The 13,725-nt window shown below is 46.5% G+C and overlaps 1 protein-coding gene across 1 annotated transcript in view; it reads right to left on the reverse strand.

Moving 5' to 3' along the window:
* XKR4 (XK related 4) overlaps positions 1-3,653 on the reverse strand; it is a 302,217-nt gene extending 298,564 nt beyond the window's left edge. Inside the window, exon 1 of the mRNA XM_065903650.1 lies at positions 2,860-3,653. Coding sequence (XP_065759722.1) covers positions 2,860-3,653 — 794 coding nt within the window. The remainder of the gene's footprint in view (positions 1-2,859) is intronic.
* Between the last annotated feature and the right edge of the window lie 10,072 nt (positions 3,654-13,725).

The raw sequence follows: 13,725 nt of genomic DNA on the forward strand, positions 1-13,725 counted from the left end.
AAAATAGGAGTAATGACCTCTTAGCTTTGAGCCATTCACACCTTGGTGTTTCTGCAACTTTTGTGTAAAATGCACTGAAAAGAAAAACCAGAAAGAGCATAGAGATGCTCCTAATTTAAGGAACCATGGCAATTAAAGATAATTGTCTAATATAACAACCTGAGATGAACTGCACTTCAGCAGTTTATTATCAAAGAGGCACCCATACCCTCAAGTTCTATGCAAATATTCTACACCCAGAGAAGTTGAAACAATTCAGAAGGCATCTTAGTGTTAAATTCCATGAACTCTCTGACCCCATTTTAATTTCCTACATTAAGCTATAGTTTGTATTTTTTGTTTTTGTTTTGCTTTGTTTTTAACATTATCAGGAGAAAATGAGGTTGAGTCTGATATCATGCTTCCACCAAATTACCCCACCATCCTCCAAATAACTTAACCAGAATCCAGGAACAGTTAAGATTAGACAACTCACATATGAATTATTAAATGATTATTCTGAATAAGTAGACAAACATGTAAATACATTTCCAGTATTACTTCCTCCCAAATGACCATGTGTTAGCAGAATAAACTTCTGAGCCTTTATAGAAAACACTGTAGAAATGCTTAGCAAAAATGAACCCTATATGCCCACAGTTTCTCCAAGGGTTGGGGTGGTTAATGCATTTGTCTTACAGCCTGTGATTTTCCTTCTGAATTGAACCTTACCCATTCTGCCCCACTACCCATAGCTTTGCTGTACGGCCAGTTGACCCAGTAGCAATGGTCTCACTGAGATGTGTCTGGGAGGCCTTTTTCTTTTCCTAATTATTTCTCACTTTCTGCATTTTATGTTCTGAGATATTCAACATCACTTTTCAATTGCGAAAATGTTTGGTCTAGAAGGTCCAGTAAAAACAACTAGAATTTGATACTCAATTTTTCATCAAGTATCAATTGGTAAGAAACATAGATAGTTCTTCAGTTAATAGAACTGAAAAGTGTTTGCCTTCTTTACATAAATCTAGAAATTTTAAAGCTTAAAAGAGAGTGATTTTCAAATCCTGTATGAAGTTTGCAGAAGTTAACAAATGGAATGTTAAGCTTCATTTACCACATTATCAGATTAAAACTGCTAATCATATGAATCCCAGCCACTAAACAATTTCAGTAATTAAATCAAGCATTTGAGTTCTTTATCAGACTTGAAGGCACCAAGCTGTCTGTGCAGTAGTCAGCCATGGGAAATAACGGTTATCACATTTAAGTGACTTTTTAAAAAGTCCTTTAAATCCAAAGGATGGAGGTTTCCAACATCAATTTGTCTGACTGCAAATCATATATCACTTTTCCAGGTAGTATCTGCTTGGGAAAAAAAAAAAAGTTTCTCAATTTGAAGGGTCACTATCTATGCAATGCTTACCCTGCTTTACAAAACAATGGTCCTGGAAAAGGTTGAAAAATTATCACACATGCTTTCCTCAATGAAAACACTATACAGTTCACCATAAAGAAAGGAATATCTTCAGTCCTGTTCCACAAATTCTCTAGGTTGTTTCCACACAGGATAACTTAGCATAGTTAATAACTTGTAGTTTTTTTTTTTTTTTAAATCACAAAAATAGCTACAAATGAAATCGTAAAGAACACTAGTATAGCAGAATGTAGCCCCATACCAGTGCACTTGTGAGGAAGTTTCCTCATTTTACTTATACTTACTAAGCTGTTTAATTTAAAAAAAGGGGGGGACCCCAACAGCAAAACTCTAGGATGTTAGCATTTAAATTCTTCAACACCAAGAATTTTTGTAGCTGTAAAATATCACTTCAAAAAACCATCAAAAACATACAAATTTCAGAGAAATGTGTTCCTGAGCAGATTGCTTCATTATATTCCTAAATCCAGGCAGTGACATCTCCAATGATGATTCCCTCTGCCCAGAGGAACCATATTCCAATTTGTACTCCAGTTTGTAAGCAGAAAGGGTATCCATGTAAAGAGTTGGCATATCCGATGACAAGCAGAAAAGCAAGTCAGTGAAGATGCCAAGTGTGATCAAAGTTTACAAGGTGTACCACCCTTTTCCAAGGGTTCTTAGTTCTCCAAGAAATCAGATATGGGAATGTTGCAATAAGTCTCAGTCCAACCCCAGGGACGGGGAAGCCTGGTGGGCTGCTGTCTAAGGGGTCTCACAGAGTCGGACAATACTGAAGCGACTTAGCAGCAGCAGCAGCAGTCCAATAAAGTGTACTTGCTCTTATGTGGAGATAATTATAAATACAGATATAGATATAGACAGTCTCAAAAAGAGACAAGTGTGTCCCTACTAAGCGCTCTACTTGAAGCACTTCTCTAACGGTAATCATTAAAATGTGGCTACTTTTGAACAGCAACAACTCCCATCTAACTAGAACCAGCAGATACTTCTCAGGGAACAAAAGAATCCATCCAAATTGCAACATACATCTCAAACCCAACATAAAGAGGGTTTTTTTTTTTTTTTTTTAGAGATGTAGTCGGAATCCTCTCCTCTCTGAAACAATATGAAACAGTATCTCTAAAAATGTGTGAGGGGTGGTGAGGGAGGGTGGTAGTGTATAAAGAGAGAAGCTAGTGAAGCAGAGGGAAGACGGAAGGGATGGGGTGCTCAAGCCACTTAGTTACCCTTCCCTTGCTTCTCACTTCTCTCCACCCTAGGTTCTTATTGCAAATTTAAAAATGCAAAACCCAGTTTTAAAAACAAATAAGCAAAACCCCCCAGCAAGAGTGTGACTAGGGTTGCCACCAAGGCAACCCTAAACGGGGCTCGTCAAAAGCAAAGCGGTGGGCATGTGGTAGCGGCAGCCAGTCCCCGTCCCCCCACCCCTAGTACGGTACCTCCAGAACTGCCCAAGCTGCAAGATGTGGGTGAGTGACTGCAGGAGCCAGATGCAGAAGGAACAGGACGCAGACCTGGGTTTGCCGCCGGCCCGGGCGGCCCCGCTGCTGTTGCTGCCGCTGTTGGTGGCGGCGACGTGGCCCTTGCCGGCGCTGGACGCCTGCCTCTGCGGCGTGGAGGGGCGAGCCTCGCCTTCAGCGGCCGCGGCCCCGCCGCCCACCGCGGTCTTGCCCTCGGCCCCGGGCTGCGTGCAGCCGGCGGCGGCCGCGGCGCTGTCCTCGGTGCTGAAATCGTGCACGAACCAGCGGAAGCTGAACACCTGCACCGAGAGCGAGCCGAGCACAACGAAGAAGAGCGTGAGCCCGAACCACCAGCGCTGGCCGCGCAAGTAGTAGTCCACGGCGAGCCAGATGTCCGTGCCCACGTCCGCGAAGTACACGGCCACGGCCGCCAGGATCCAGAGGCAGTCCCACAGAGAGTAGCGCCGCTGCTCCGGGCCCAGGCGCAGGCACAGCGCCGCCGAGCCCGGCCCGGAGCCGCCGCCCGGGCCGCTCGAGCCCCCGGAGCCGCCGCCCGAGCCGCCGCTCCCGGCGCAGCAGCAGCAGCAGCAGCAGCGCGAGCCGTCCGGGCAGCAGGCGCCGCCAGCCGCCTCCTCGTCCTCGGCCCCCGACCCCGACGGCAGGCCAGGCGCCAGTCCCTGCACCGAGCCCGAGTGGTCCGAGTTCTGCAGCGGGGTGAACGCCACGTCGCTGCCCTTCTTCATCTTCAGCCTCCCGTCTGACTTAGCGGCCATGATGCCTCCAGCGCGGAGGAGCGCCCTCCTTTATGTGGCACCTTTCCGCGCTGTCTCCTCCTCCCGCCACCTCCTCGCCGCGCCCCGGCTTCCCTCCCGGCGCGCGGCTCCCCTCCTCCTGCCCCTGCGCCGGCTCGCCCGCCGGGCTGGGCGCTGGGCCGGGCTAGCGGCGCGCCCGGAGCCGGCAGGAGCGCCGCCTGGCTGCCTGCGCGGAGCCAAGCTGCTCGCGGCGCCCGGCGCGCGCCCCGGCCCGCCGCCCGCACCCCTCGCCGTCCCGGCCCCGCGGCTGCCGCCCGAGCCGCCACCGCCGCCAGCAGCAGGAGCAGCAGCGGCCGCCGCGGCGCTCCTCGGACCTGCACATTCCTCTCCTCCCCTCGCGCGCGCTCCCTCCTCCCGCTTCCTCGCCTCCACCAGCTGACTCGGAGCGAGAGGATGACCTCATCCTTCTCTTCCAGCTGCCGCCGCTCCCGCCCCGGTTGCTCGGGAGGGGCGAGGGAGGAGGAGGGCCCCGGAGGAGGGGCCGCGGCCGGGAAGCGCGGCGGGATGGGGATGGGGGTGGGGGCGGCGAGTCCCCGGGGCCCGGAGGATTGATGGAGAGAGACGGTCGAGGGTCCCGGCTCATGGGATTGCGGAGCACGCGGGGTGGATTTGACCGACCCCGGGGAGGGGCGGGACGGCGCGGAGAGAGGAGGGGTCCCCGCGTGCAGCCCGCGCGGAGGTCGGCGGAGAGTGGGGACGGCGGGTGTGGCAGGGAACGGGGCTCTTTGTGTTCGGTTCTGAGCTACGGAGATCTGGAGAAGGGCTGGGTGTGCAGCCGGGGCCGGCGAGTGTTGGGAGACTGGGCTCGATTCGGACACCAGGGCCCCGAAAGCCGACAGCGGCAGTGGGTGTGCCCGGCCCCGGAGAGCCGGCGAAGGCGCGGAGGACCCGCGGGTCCGCGGGGAGCCCCGAGCCCGCGCCCTCGGGGAAGGAGCGCGCGGCCCGATGGCTGCTGCTTCTCCAGGGAGGCCAGGCGCCCAGGCTCGGGAAGAGGAGGCGGCGGCTCGGATGCCCTCCGCCGCCCAGGCCCGCGCCGCCCGGCCGATACCCCCGCGCTCCCTCCTCGGCCGGGAAGCGACCAAGTCTGGAGGACAGGCAGACCGGCGGGCCAGGCGGCGGCCCCTGGCCGCGTCCTCCTGCAGGTGGGAAGCGCCGCACCCCTGGCGGCGGCTCGGGGCTCCGCGGGCGGAGGGGCGGGGCGGCAGCCGTAGGTAACGGGGCCCGGCCCGCGGGAGAGGAGTGGCGGAGCCCGAAGCTGACGCCACCTCCCCGGTCCAGAGGACAATTACCTGTTCTTAAAGCGACAGAAGTCTCAAGCTTGTGTAGTCCCGCCACTCCAGAAATGACTGGAATAAATTAAATCTGTGATCACCAAGTTATTATATTAACAGTATAGAGAATAGGAAGATTGAAAAGACTCTTGGAAATGCAGTCGATATAGGGTTCCGCGCCCGTTTTTTGATAAGAAAACTTAGTCTGATTTGTCTCACTTAACTTTTGCAAACATAAGAGAAGGGGACTGTATTTCTTAAATTATACTGTGACTCACATGTTTTAAGCCCAGAGGGAAGTGAGGCAACACGTGTTACCCCGCCACGAAGAGCACCAGCGTGGTCTTCTAAATCTGGAGGCAAAACCTCACACCCTCGCGCTAACTTGCAGACACCAGGCTTAGTCTGAACTAGTATGTGCGCCATTCTTAATTGGTAGCATTATGAAGGAGATGTGCACACATTTCTCTGCATGCAGAAATAGCCGCCCCAGATGTCTCCTGCTACAGTTATCAGCTGTTTTGAGCACCAACCTGATCAAAGTGGGATTTGCCCACCCTCGCCCTTTGTTGTTATAGACTGGTGCCTGCCCTGGGCCACATTATGGTGAACTCTGCCTGACAGTCTGGCAGGAGGGTGTTGGGCCCAAGAGCCCATAAGCATTACCTGGCATGTACAAATCCAGTATTTCTATCACAAGGAGTGGTCAAATGGGGAATGAGGGTCAATGCAGGACCACGGATCCAGTTAGATGGCCAAGCAAATGGTATGTTTTAAATCTAAATTTAAAACTGGTCCCTCTTGGAGACCTCCTGGTGGTCCAGTAGCTAAGACTCCATGCTCCCAATTCAGGGTTCAGGGAACCAGATCCCACCTGCCTCAACTAAGAGTTTGCCTGCTGCAACTAAAAAAATTAAAAAATAAAAGACCCCACACCACAAAGAAGAACCTGCCTGTGGCAACTAAGATCCAGTGCAGCCAAATAAATATATATATTTTTTAATTAGACCCTCTTGAAGTAGGACCATCCCTTTTATTTTTTTTTTATTTTTTGAAAACACCCCAGTTCTTTTCCCCCAAGGCCCAAATCTTAATAGTGCATCTCCAGGGCACTACAGCTGATCCTTGTGCCACAGCACTGGGGAGAGGAATGATCTCTCAGGTAACTGAGTCCTGAGGGATGAGGTATATTCTAGGTCAAGTGCAAGACCTTACATTGCACCCAGCAGAGAAGCTGATGTTTGGACCTGCCTCAAGCTTCCTCTAGAGAAGGGATGTTTCTTATTCAGTTGTATTCTCTGCCTCTAGCACAGTGCCTGCACAGACAATTCACTCAATAAACATTAGCTGAATGAATGCATGGATTTATAGGGAAAAAAAAAAAAAAAAAAACTTTCCACAACAGAAAGAATGCTGCATTCTGTACTAATGTTCCCATGGAAACAGGAATTAGGAGACTTATCCTGTTAGGTTCTAAAAAAGAAATAACTAGTAATACTTTCCTTATTAGTACATTTATTCAAAACCATTTAGATTTTTTTTTAAGCTTCTGTCTGAACCATCTCTGGAAAGTGGTGGAAGTCAATGGGAAGAGTACATTAGTTGGAGGTCAGAGTAGGAGGTTCTTCCCCTTATTGGCCTCACAATCTGGTCAAATCACTCAATAAACAGGATTAATATGAGGATTGGATGAAATGATGCATATTACTGTGCTTTGCGTATAATGGTGTTCTTAAGAATCTCTTACCTCCTAAGTCTATTACTCACATCTCAGGATGAAGGTTCTAAAATCACCTGCTGTATTGTCATCACTGGATCTGCCAAAGCATGTGGATATACAGGTCAGAAGCTCAGAATTTAGACTCAGAGGTATCCTGAGTCATATTATTTAACTCCCCCACCATCCTGGCCCTCAGGTTTATCATTTGTAAACTAGGGATGATGACGATCTCTAGCATCCAGTGTTGTTGCTAGGAGTAAATAAAATGATGTAGGCAAACTCTTTGACACCATGCCCTGCACTCGCAATCCACAAAGTTCAATTAATATTTTTCACATTTCTTCCATCTCTTCACGTTTTCTGGTTTAACTCCAAAACTTTACATTGAGCTAGTCAACTCTCCCTTAAATAAGCTTTCTTCAGAGCACAGCTGTTGGACCTCCTGCATCAGAATCAGATGATTTTTAATACAGATTCCTGGCCTGTCAGTGCTGTGATCCCCTCTCCTCCAGTGATCTTGTCTTCCATCCTATCTAAGAGACCCTTCCTTGTTGTTCTAACCTGAACCACGCCATCGCTCAACAGGTTCATAATCTCAATTTCAAGCATTCTGCTCTGACTGATTTCTCGTAAATGGTCAGCTTAGTCCCTTCACTGCCCTTGAACTCAATTCTGCCAGGCTTTCATGTCCCTTAACCCCTTCATGCCCTCACCTTTCTCCTTGCCCAGCTTAAATCCCATGGTCAATCCCCATCAGCAGTTTCTGGAACACATCTCCATTTCTGTTGTTGCTCAACATCAACATGGCTTCAGCCCTGCTCTGACTTCAGGTCTGAGCCTGTGCAACTGGCTGTGTCTAGAGAAAGGGTGGCCATGCTGACCAGCTCCCATAGATGTGAGCCCGTGAACCTGAAGGAAGCCTAGAGCGGCTCAGCGATCACATGGGGTCCTCCCAGTCCATTGGCGTTCTACACGATTTATTTTGGCTGCACTGGGTCTTAGTTGTGACACAAGGACTTTTCTAACAGTGGCATGTGGGCTTAGCTGCTCCCCGGCATATGGGATCTTAGTTCCCCAACCAGGTATCAAACCCACATCCCCTGTGTTGGAAGGCAGATTCTTAACCACAGGGCCACCAGGGAAGTCCCTGTCCTACACTTTCAAATTATTCTTTTCTTCTTTTCCCTTCTCAAACTTTTAACACCTCCTGCATCCTTACTCTCAGCTAATGCTTCCCACTTCACTGAGAATGAACAATGAGTTAACCACACAGAATAGAGCTCCTGAGGCTCCCAGCACCTCCCCAGACCACCGGTTGGCATCTGTGCCCACATGCCCTCGCCTCCCCAAGGGGATCCCTTCACTTGTTCACCAACTCCCGTCCCCTCCCTGCTCAAGAGCACTATTCAACTTTAATTTCCATGATCATCAGTTTTCCCTCTCTTCTGGATTACCCCCATTCCATTCAAACACACCCTTATTTTACTACTTAAGAAACAAAGCTGGCCAAAAACACTAAAACAGAACAAAAACATTTCCTTTGATTCCAGTTCCCTTTCTAGCTACCACTGCATGTCTCGGAAACCTTTGATGACAAACTTCTTCTACAGTTGCCTAACCTGGCTTTTATCAATTCCTGTTCACCTGTCCTCTTGAATGCACTCAAATAAACCAACAACCACACACTGAAACTGCCCTCACCAAGTCGGAGGCCACCTTTTCCCACTTCACTAAGCATCTCAGCCGGCATCTTACCTGAACACTTCAGCAGCATTTGCCCTAGTTGATCACTCCCTGCTCACTGAAAGGTGTCCTTCTCTTGCCTTTCACTACACCATACACTCTTCCTGTCTTTCTGCTCACTCCAAGCAGTCAGCTAATTCTGGGCCCTTTGCTAATTCTTTATCATTTCCTCTGTCTTTATATAGTTTGAGTTATCAAATTTTCCTCTGTGTACTCTTGCTCCCTCAATCACTTCATGAAATCTTATGTTTTAAAATACCACCCGTATGCCAATGACTCTCATGTTTATTTCTCCAAGATGGAGATTCTTTTCGCATATAGGTCATTACAGAGTATTAAGAAGAATCCCCTGTGCTATACAGTAGGTCCTTATTATCTATTATATATATATATATATACACACATATATATATCTTTAGTAGTATGGTTTCCCCCCCAAAACTATTAAGTTTCCTGAAGCATTTAAAATAAAAGACATGATTAATTTTCCATTTTAGACTGACCATTTGGGCTTCCCTTGTGGCTCAGCTGGTAAAGAATCTGCCTGCAATGTGGAAAATCTGGGTTCAGTCCCTGGGTTGGGAAGATCCCCTGGAGAAGGGAAAGGCTACCCACTCCAATATTCTGGCCTGGAGAATCCATGGACTGTATAGTCCAGGGGGTTGCAAAGAGTCGGACATGACTTAGGGACTTTCACTTTCACTTTCATTCTGGTAACAGAGCAGAAAGGTAAGGAATTTTGTACAAGAGTCTTGGTGATTTGTGGTGGTCCGCCAGCACATTACGTATACTCTGTGCCCAGGGTCAAACACTGTGTCTGACATATTAGCAGGAATTTGATAAATACTCTGGGACACTTCATTCACTTCACTTCTGGGACAAGTTTCCCAGACAAGCTGTCTGCACCTGTTCAGACATTAGAACTACAGCAGTGGCTTTCGAAAGGCTAGAGCTGCAAAAGCAGAGAGACTTCTGAAATGCTAAAAAAAAAAAAAAAAAAAATCAACAAAAATAGACTTTTATACAAAATTTAGAGCAACACTAAGGAATTTAAATATTAGAAGTCAGTTGAGGATGGACCAGATAAGTGCTGAGGGATACAATTACCAAGAATGGTGAGAGGGATTTAGAGGGTTGAATTGCCTAAATATTTTAATTTTCAAATTGACATAGCAACACAGGCTGAGTAAAAGAAATAGAATGGGATGCAATTTAGGGTTTGGAACGAAGTATCCCCAAAGCTTAGGACACAGGCTTAGATCTGATGCAGAAAGAAAGAGAGGTGTCCTGGGTTTCTTTCTATATTTTACAATAGCCTCTGTTGGGGAAGTGTGTTTTGTTTCTGAAGTATGCTAGTGAGTCATTTAGGTCTTAAAACATTTTCCCGTAAGAACAAAATGGTAAATGGTGATTAAGTCCCCAAGCCAACTAATAAAAACCTGTTTGACCCTGACATAGTTGGAATGTACATTTGCAACAAAAAAGCAGAAAACACATCATTTCCTTACTAGCACTTAAACAAAATTTTAAAAACAAACAAACAAACAAAGAAAAAAACAGAAACCAACACAATAATATTGAATAAGAAAAAGTTTTATTTGTATTACATGCTGGTACTCAAGGGGAAAGCAGGAGAATATAAAAGTATAGGAGCCCCGTCAGAAGGAGCTCAACTCCTCCCCTCCCCATCTCCTGATTGTGATCTCTACTGACTACTTGCTTAGTCCTGTCTGACTCTTTGCAACCCTTTAGACTGCAGTCCACCAGGCTCCTCTATCCTTGGGATTTTTCAGTCAAGAATACTGGAGTGGGTTGCCATTTTGTCCTCCAGGGGATCTTCCTGACCCAGGGATCGAGCCTGTGTTTCCCATGTCTCCTATGTTGCAGGCGTATTCTTTACCCACTGAGCCATCAGGGAAGCCCTACACTTAGTGACTTGCTGTCAAATTATAGAGAACGGGAAGAGAAGGAGAGTATTTTGTAGCAGAAAAGCCTAGAAACATCCTGTGGCTGGGTGATCTAAGTCAACATCAGCAGAAACATCATGGCCATAGCAGATACTCCTGATAAGATGGGAGGAGGACTTCTCTGTCTTCTTCTTCCCACCAAACCTCTGAGGTTTCCTTTTAGGAAAACATCACACAAATCCCAGCTGAAAGGCATTCTACAGAATACCTGACCAATTCTCCCCCAAACTGTCAAGGTCATCAAAAACAGGGAAAGTGAGAAACTGCCACAGCCAAGACGAGCCTAAGGAGACACAATAAATGAATGTGATGTAGAAAACTATTGTCTATATGATGGGTAAGCAACAGGACCCTACTATATAGCACAAGGAACTATATACTGTATCCTGGGATAAACCATAATGGAAAAGGATGTGAAAAAGAATATATGTATAACTGAGTGAGTTTTCTAGGCAGCAGAAATTAACACAACACCATAAACCAACTATACTTCAATTAAAAAAAAATAAAATAATGTTTCCCATAAAAATAAATAAATGTAATGTGGAATCCTGAATGGGATCCTAGAACAGACATTAGGAATACACAAGAGTAATTGGAATAAAATCAGAGTTTGCTTAATAGTGATACATCAGTCTTGGTTTCTTAGTTGCAATGAGCATAAAGTAAGATGTTAATAAGAAGGAAAACAGAGTGAGAGGCACTTGTAGGAACTCTCAGTGCCCTCTTTAACTTTTCTATAAACCTGAAGCTATTCTAAAATTGTTTATTGAAAAATTGAAAAAAAAATCAGTATTTGGGATGATTAAGAAAATCAATAAATTTACAAGCAAAACTGTTCAATAAAAAGAGGGGGGGAAAGGGTATAAAAGATACCCCTATCAGGTCTGAAAGAGGGGCATCACTTCAATGTTTACAGACATTGAAAGTATAATAAGACATGCAACTACATATGGCCCAGCAGTTGTCATCCTGGGTATTTGTCCCACAGAGGTGAAAATTTATCTTCACACAAAAAGGAATCCTCATGGAAGCTTTATTCATAATAGCCCCAAACTGGAAACAATCCAGACATCTTTCAATAGGTAGAAGGCTAACCAAGCCGGGGTACTTCCACAGTGGAATGCCTGTCAGCAATTAAAAGACATAAACCAGGAATGTGGGGAACAACTTGGGTGAATCTCCAGAGACTTACTGCTGAGTGAAAAAAAAAAAAAACAGTCCCAAGAGAATGCATGCTATGGGATTTTTCTTTACACAACGTTTTTCAAATGATCACATTTGAAAGTGGAGGTAAGAAGAGTAGTTGCCAGGGGTTAAGGATGGTGGTGGTGGCTAGAAAAAGACCCCTTGGTGATGAAACTGTTCTGTATCTTGACCATGGTGGTGGCTGCATGAACCCACCCAGGTGATAAACGTCACAGAGCTAAACACATGCATGTGGATGGTGAGGGGTGATATAAACAACTTTATGCCAATAAATTCAACAACTTAGAATAACAAATGAGAGCTTTATAAAGATATTGTGGGAGGGTCTCCCACATTCAAGAACATTAGAAGCTGAAGGCAAGGGTTCTTTATTCTAATTTTATTTCAAAACTTGGAGTCTTTCTTCTCTTTGATGCAGATACATCACTGATGTTTTTAGATTTAGGGCTTCAGGGATGCAGAGGGTGATAGGGTTCATGTAAGACAAGGGAGAGAAAATAAGGAAGAAGGGAGGCAAACTTTTGGTGAGAGATCAGCTGGAATTTGGAAAAGGAGGAGGAGGAGGAGAAGTAGAAAGAACAAAAATGTCCTAATAAAGAGATCAACTTACAAACTTCACAACAAGTCAGCCCACCATGGCACAGCCTGTCCAGGATGAGCTTGGTACAGAGGGTGAGACAGACACGGCAGAACCTCAGCAAAGGCTGCACCCCGCCGCTCCAGGACAGATGCACGTCTGCAAGCTGAGCGAATGGTACCAGTTCGAAGTGTGTTGTTCCACTTGTGTGCAGGTGCCTGGAGGGCAGAGCAGAGGAGACCCTGGTGGGGAATACAACTAAGTGCAGGGGGCCGGGGGCTGACCCCATGGCTCCGGTGTGCTGGCAGTGAACAGACTGAGGACAGCCTGATGAGAAGACTGGGGCTGAAGGTGCAGTGGTAGGCACCACACCTCTATGTGAACAGGATCCTCCATGAGCCATGCCTTTTGAGAAACTCCCCTACACTGTAGTGGCTTGGGTAGCATCCCCTCAAAATCAGTATCCACTTGGAACCTTGGAAAATGACCTTATTTGGAAATAGGATCTTTGTAGGTGTCTTTAAGACTGGGATTAAATCACCCTGGATTAAGGCGGATGCTCAATCCAGTGAGAATATCCCTATCAGGGGAGGAAGGGAGGCATGGAGGAGAGGGTCATGTGAAAGCAAAGGCAGAAGAGAGTGACATGGCCACAAGCCAACGATTGCCAGGAGCCACTAGAAAATGGAAGACGCAAGAAAACCTGCCTCCCCTATCTCTTCTGAGGGGGCACAGCCCTGCCAACACTGTGATTTCAGACTTCTGTCCTCAGAACTACAAGAGAATTAATTTTCTATTATTTTAAGCCACCCAGTTTGTGGTAAATTGCTATGACAGCCTTCAGGAAGCAACATACACAGTTACCAGAGCATTGCAGGGAGGAGGTCGTAACGATGTAATCATCTGACTACCTGGCTACCTGAATTTGGATTCATTGTGGATTTGTTTCCATTTTACCATTTAGGTACAGTTCTTCTGTGTATTCTGCTACCTCTTAATATCTTCTGCTTCTGTTAAGTCCATACCATTTCCGTCCTTTATTGAGCCAATTTTTGCATGACATGTTCCCCTGGTATCTCTAATTTTCTTGAAAAGATCTCTAGTCTTTCTCATTCTATTGTTTTCCTCTGTTTCTTTGCACTTATCACCAAGGAAGGCTTTATTAGCTCTCCTTGCTATTCTTTGGAACTCTGCCTTCAAATGGGTATATCTTTCCTTTACTCCTTTGCTTTTGGCTTCTCTTCTTTTCACAGCTATTTTTAAGACCTCTTCAGGCAGCCATTTTCCTTTTCTGCATTTCTTTTTCTTGGGGATGATCTTGCTCCCTGTCTTCTGTACAATGTCACGAACCTTTGTCCATAGTTCATCAGGCACTCTGTCTATCAGATCTAGTCCCTTAAATCTATTTCTCACTTCCACTGTATCATTGTAAGGGATTTGATTTAGGTCATACCTGAATGATCTAGTGGTTTTCCCCTACTTTCTTCAATTTAAGTCTGAATTTGGCAATAAGGAGTTCATGATCTGAGCCACAGTCAGCTCCCGG

Source organism: Muntiacus reevesi, chromosome 12 (assembly GCF_963930625.1).
Source record: "Muntiacus reevesi chromosome 12, mMunRee1.1, whole genome shotgun sequence".
In the NCBI taxonomy this organism is placed as follows: domain Eukaryota; kingdom Metazoa; phylum Chordata; class Mammalia; order Artiodactyla; family Cervidae; genus Muntiacus; species Muntiacus reevesi.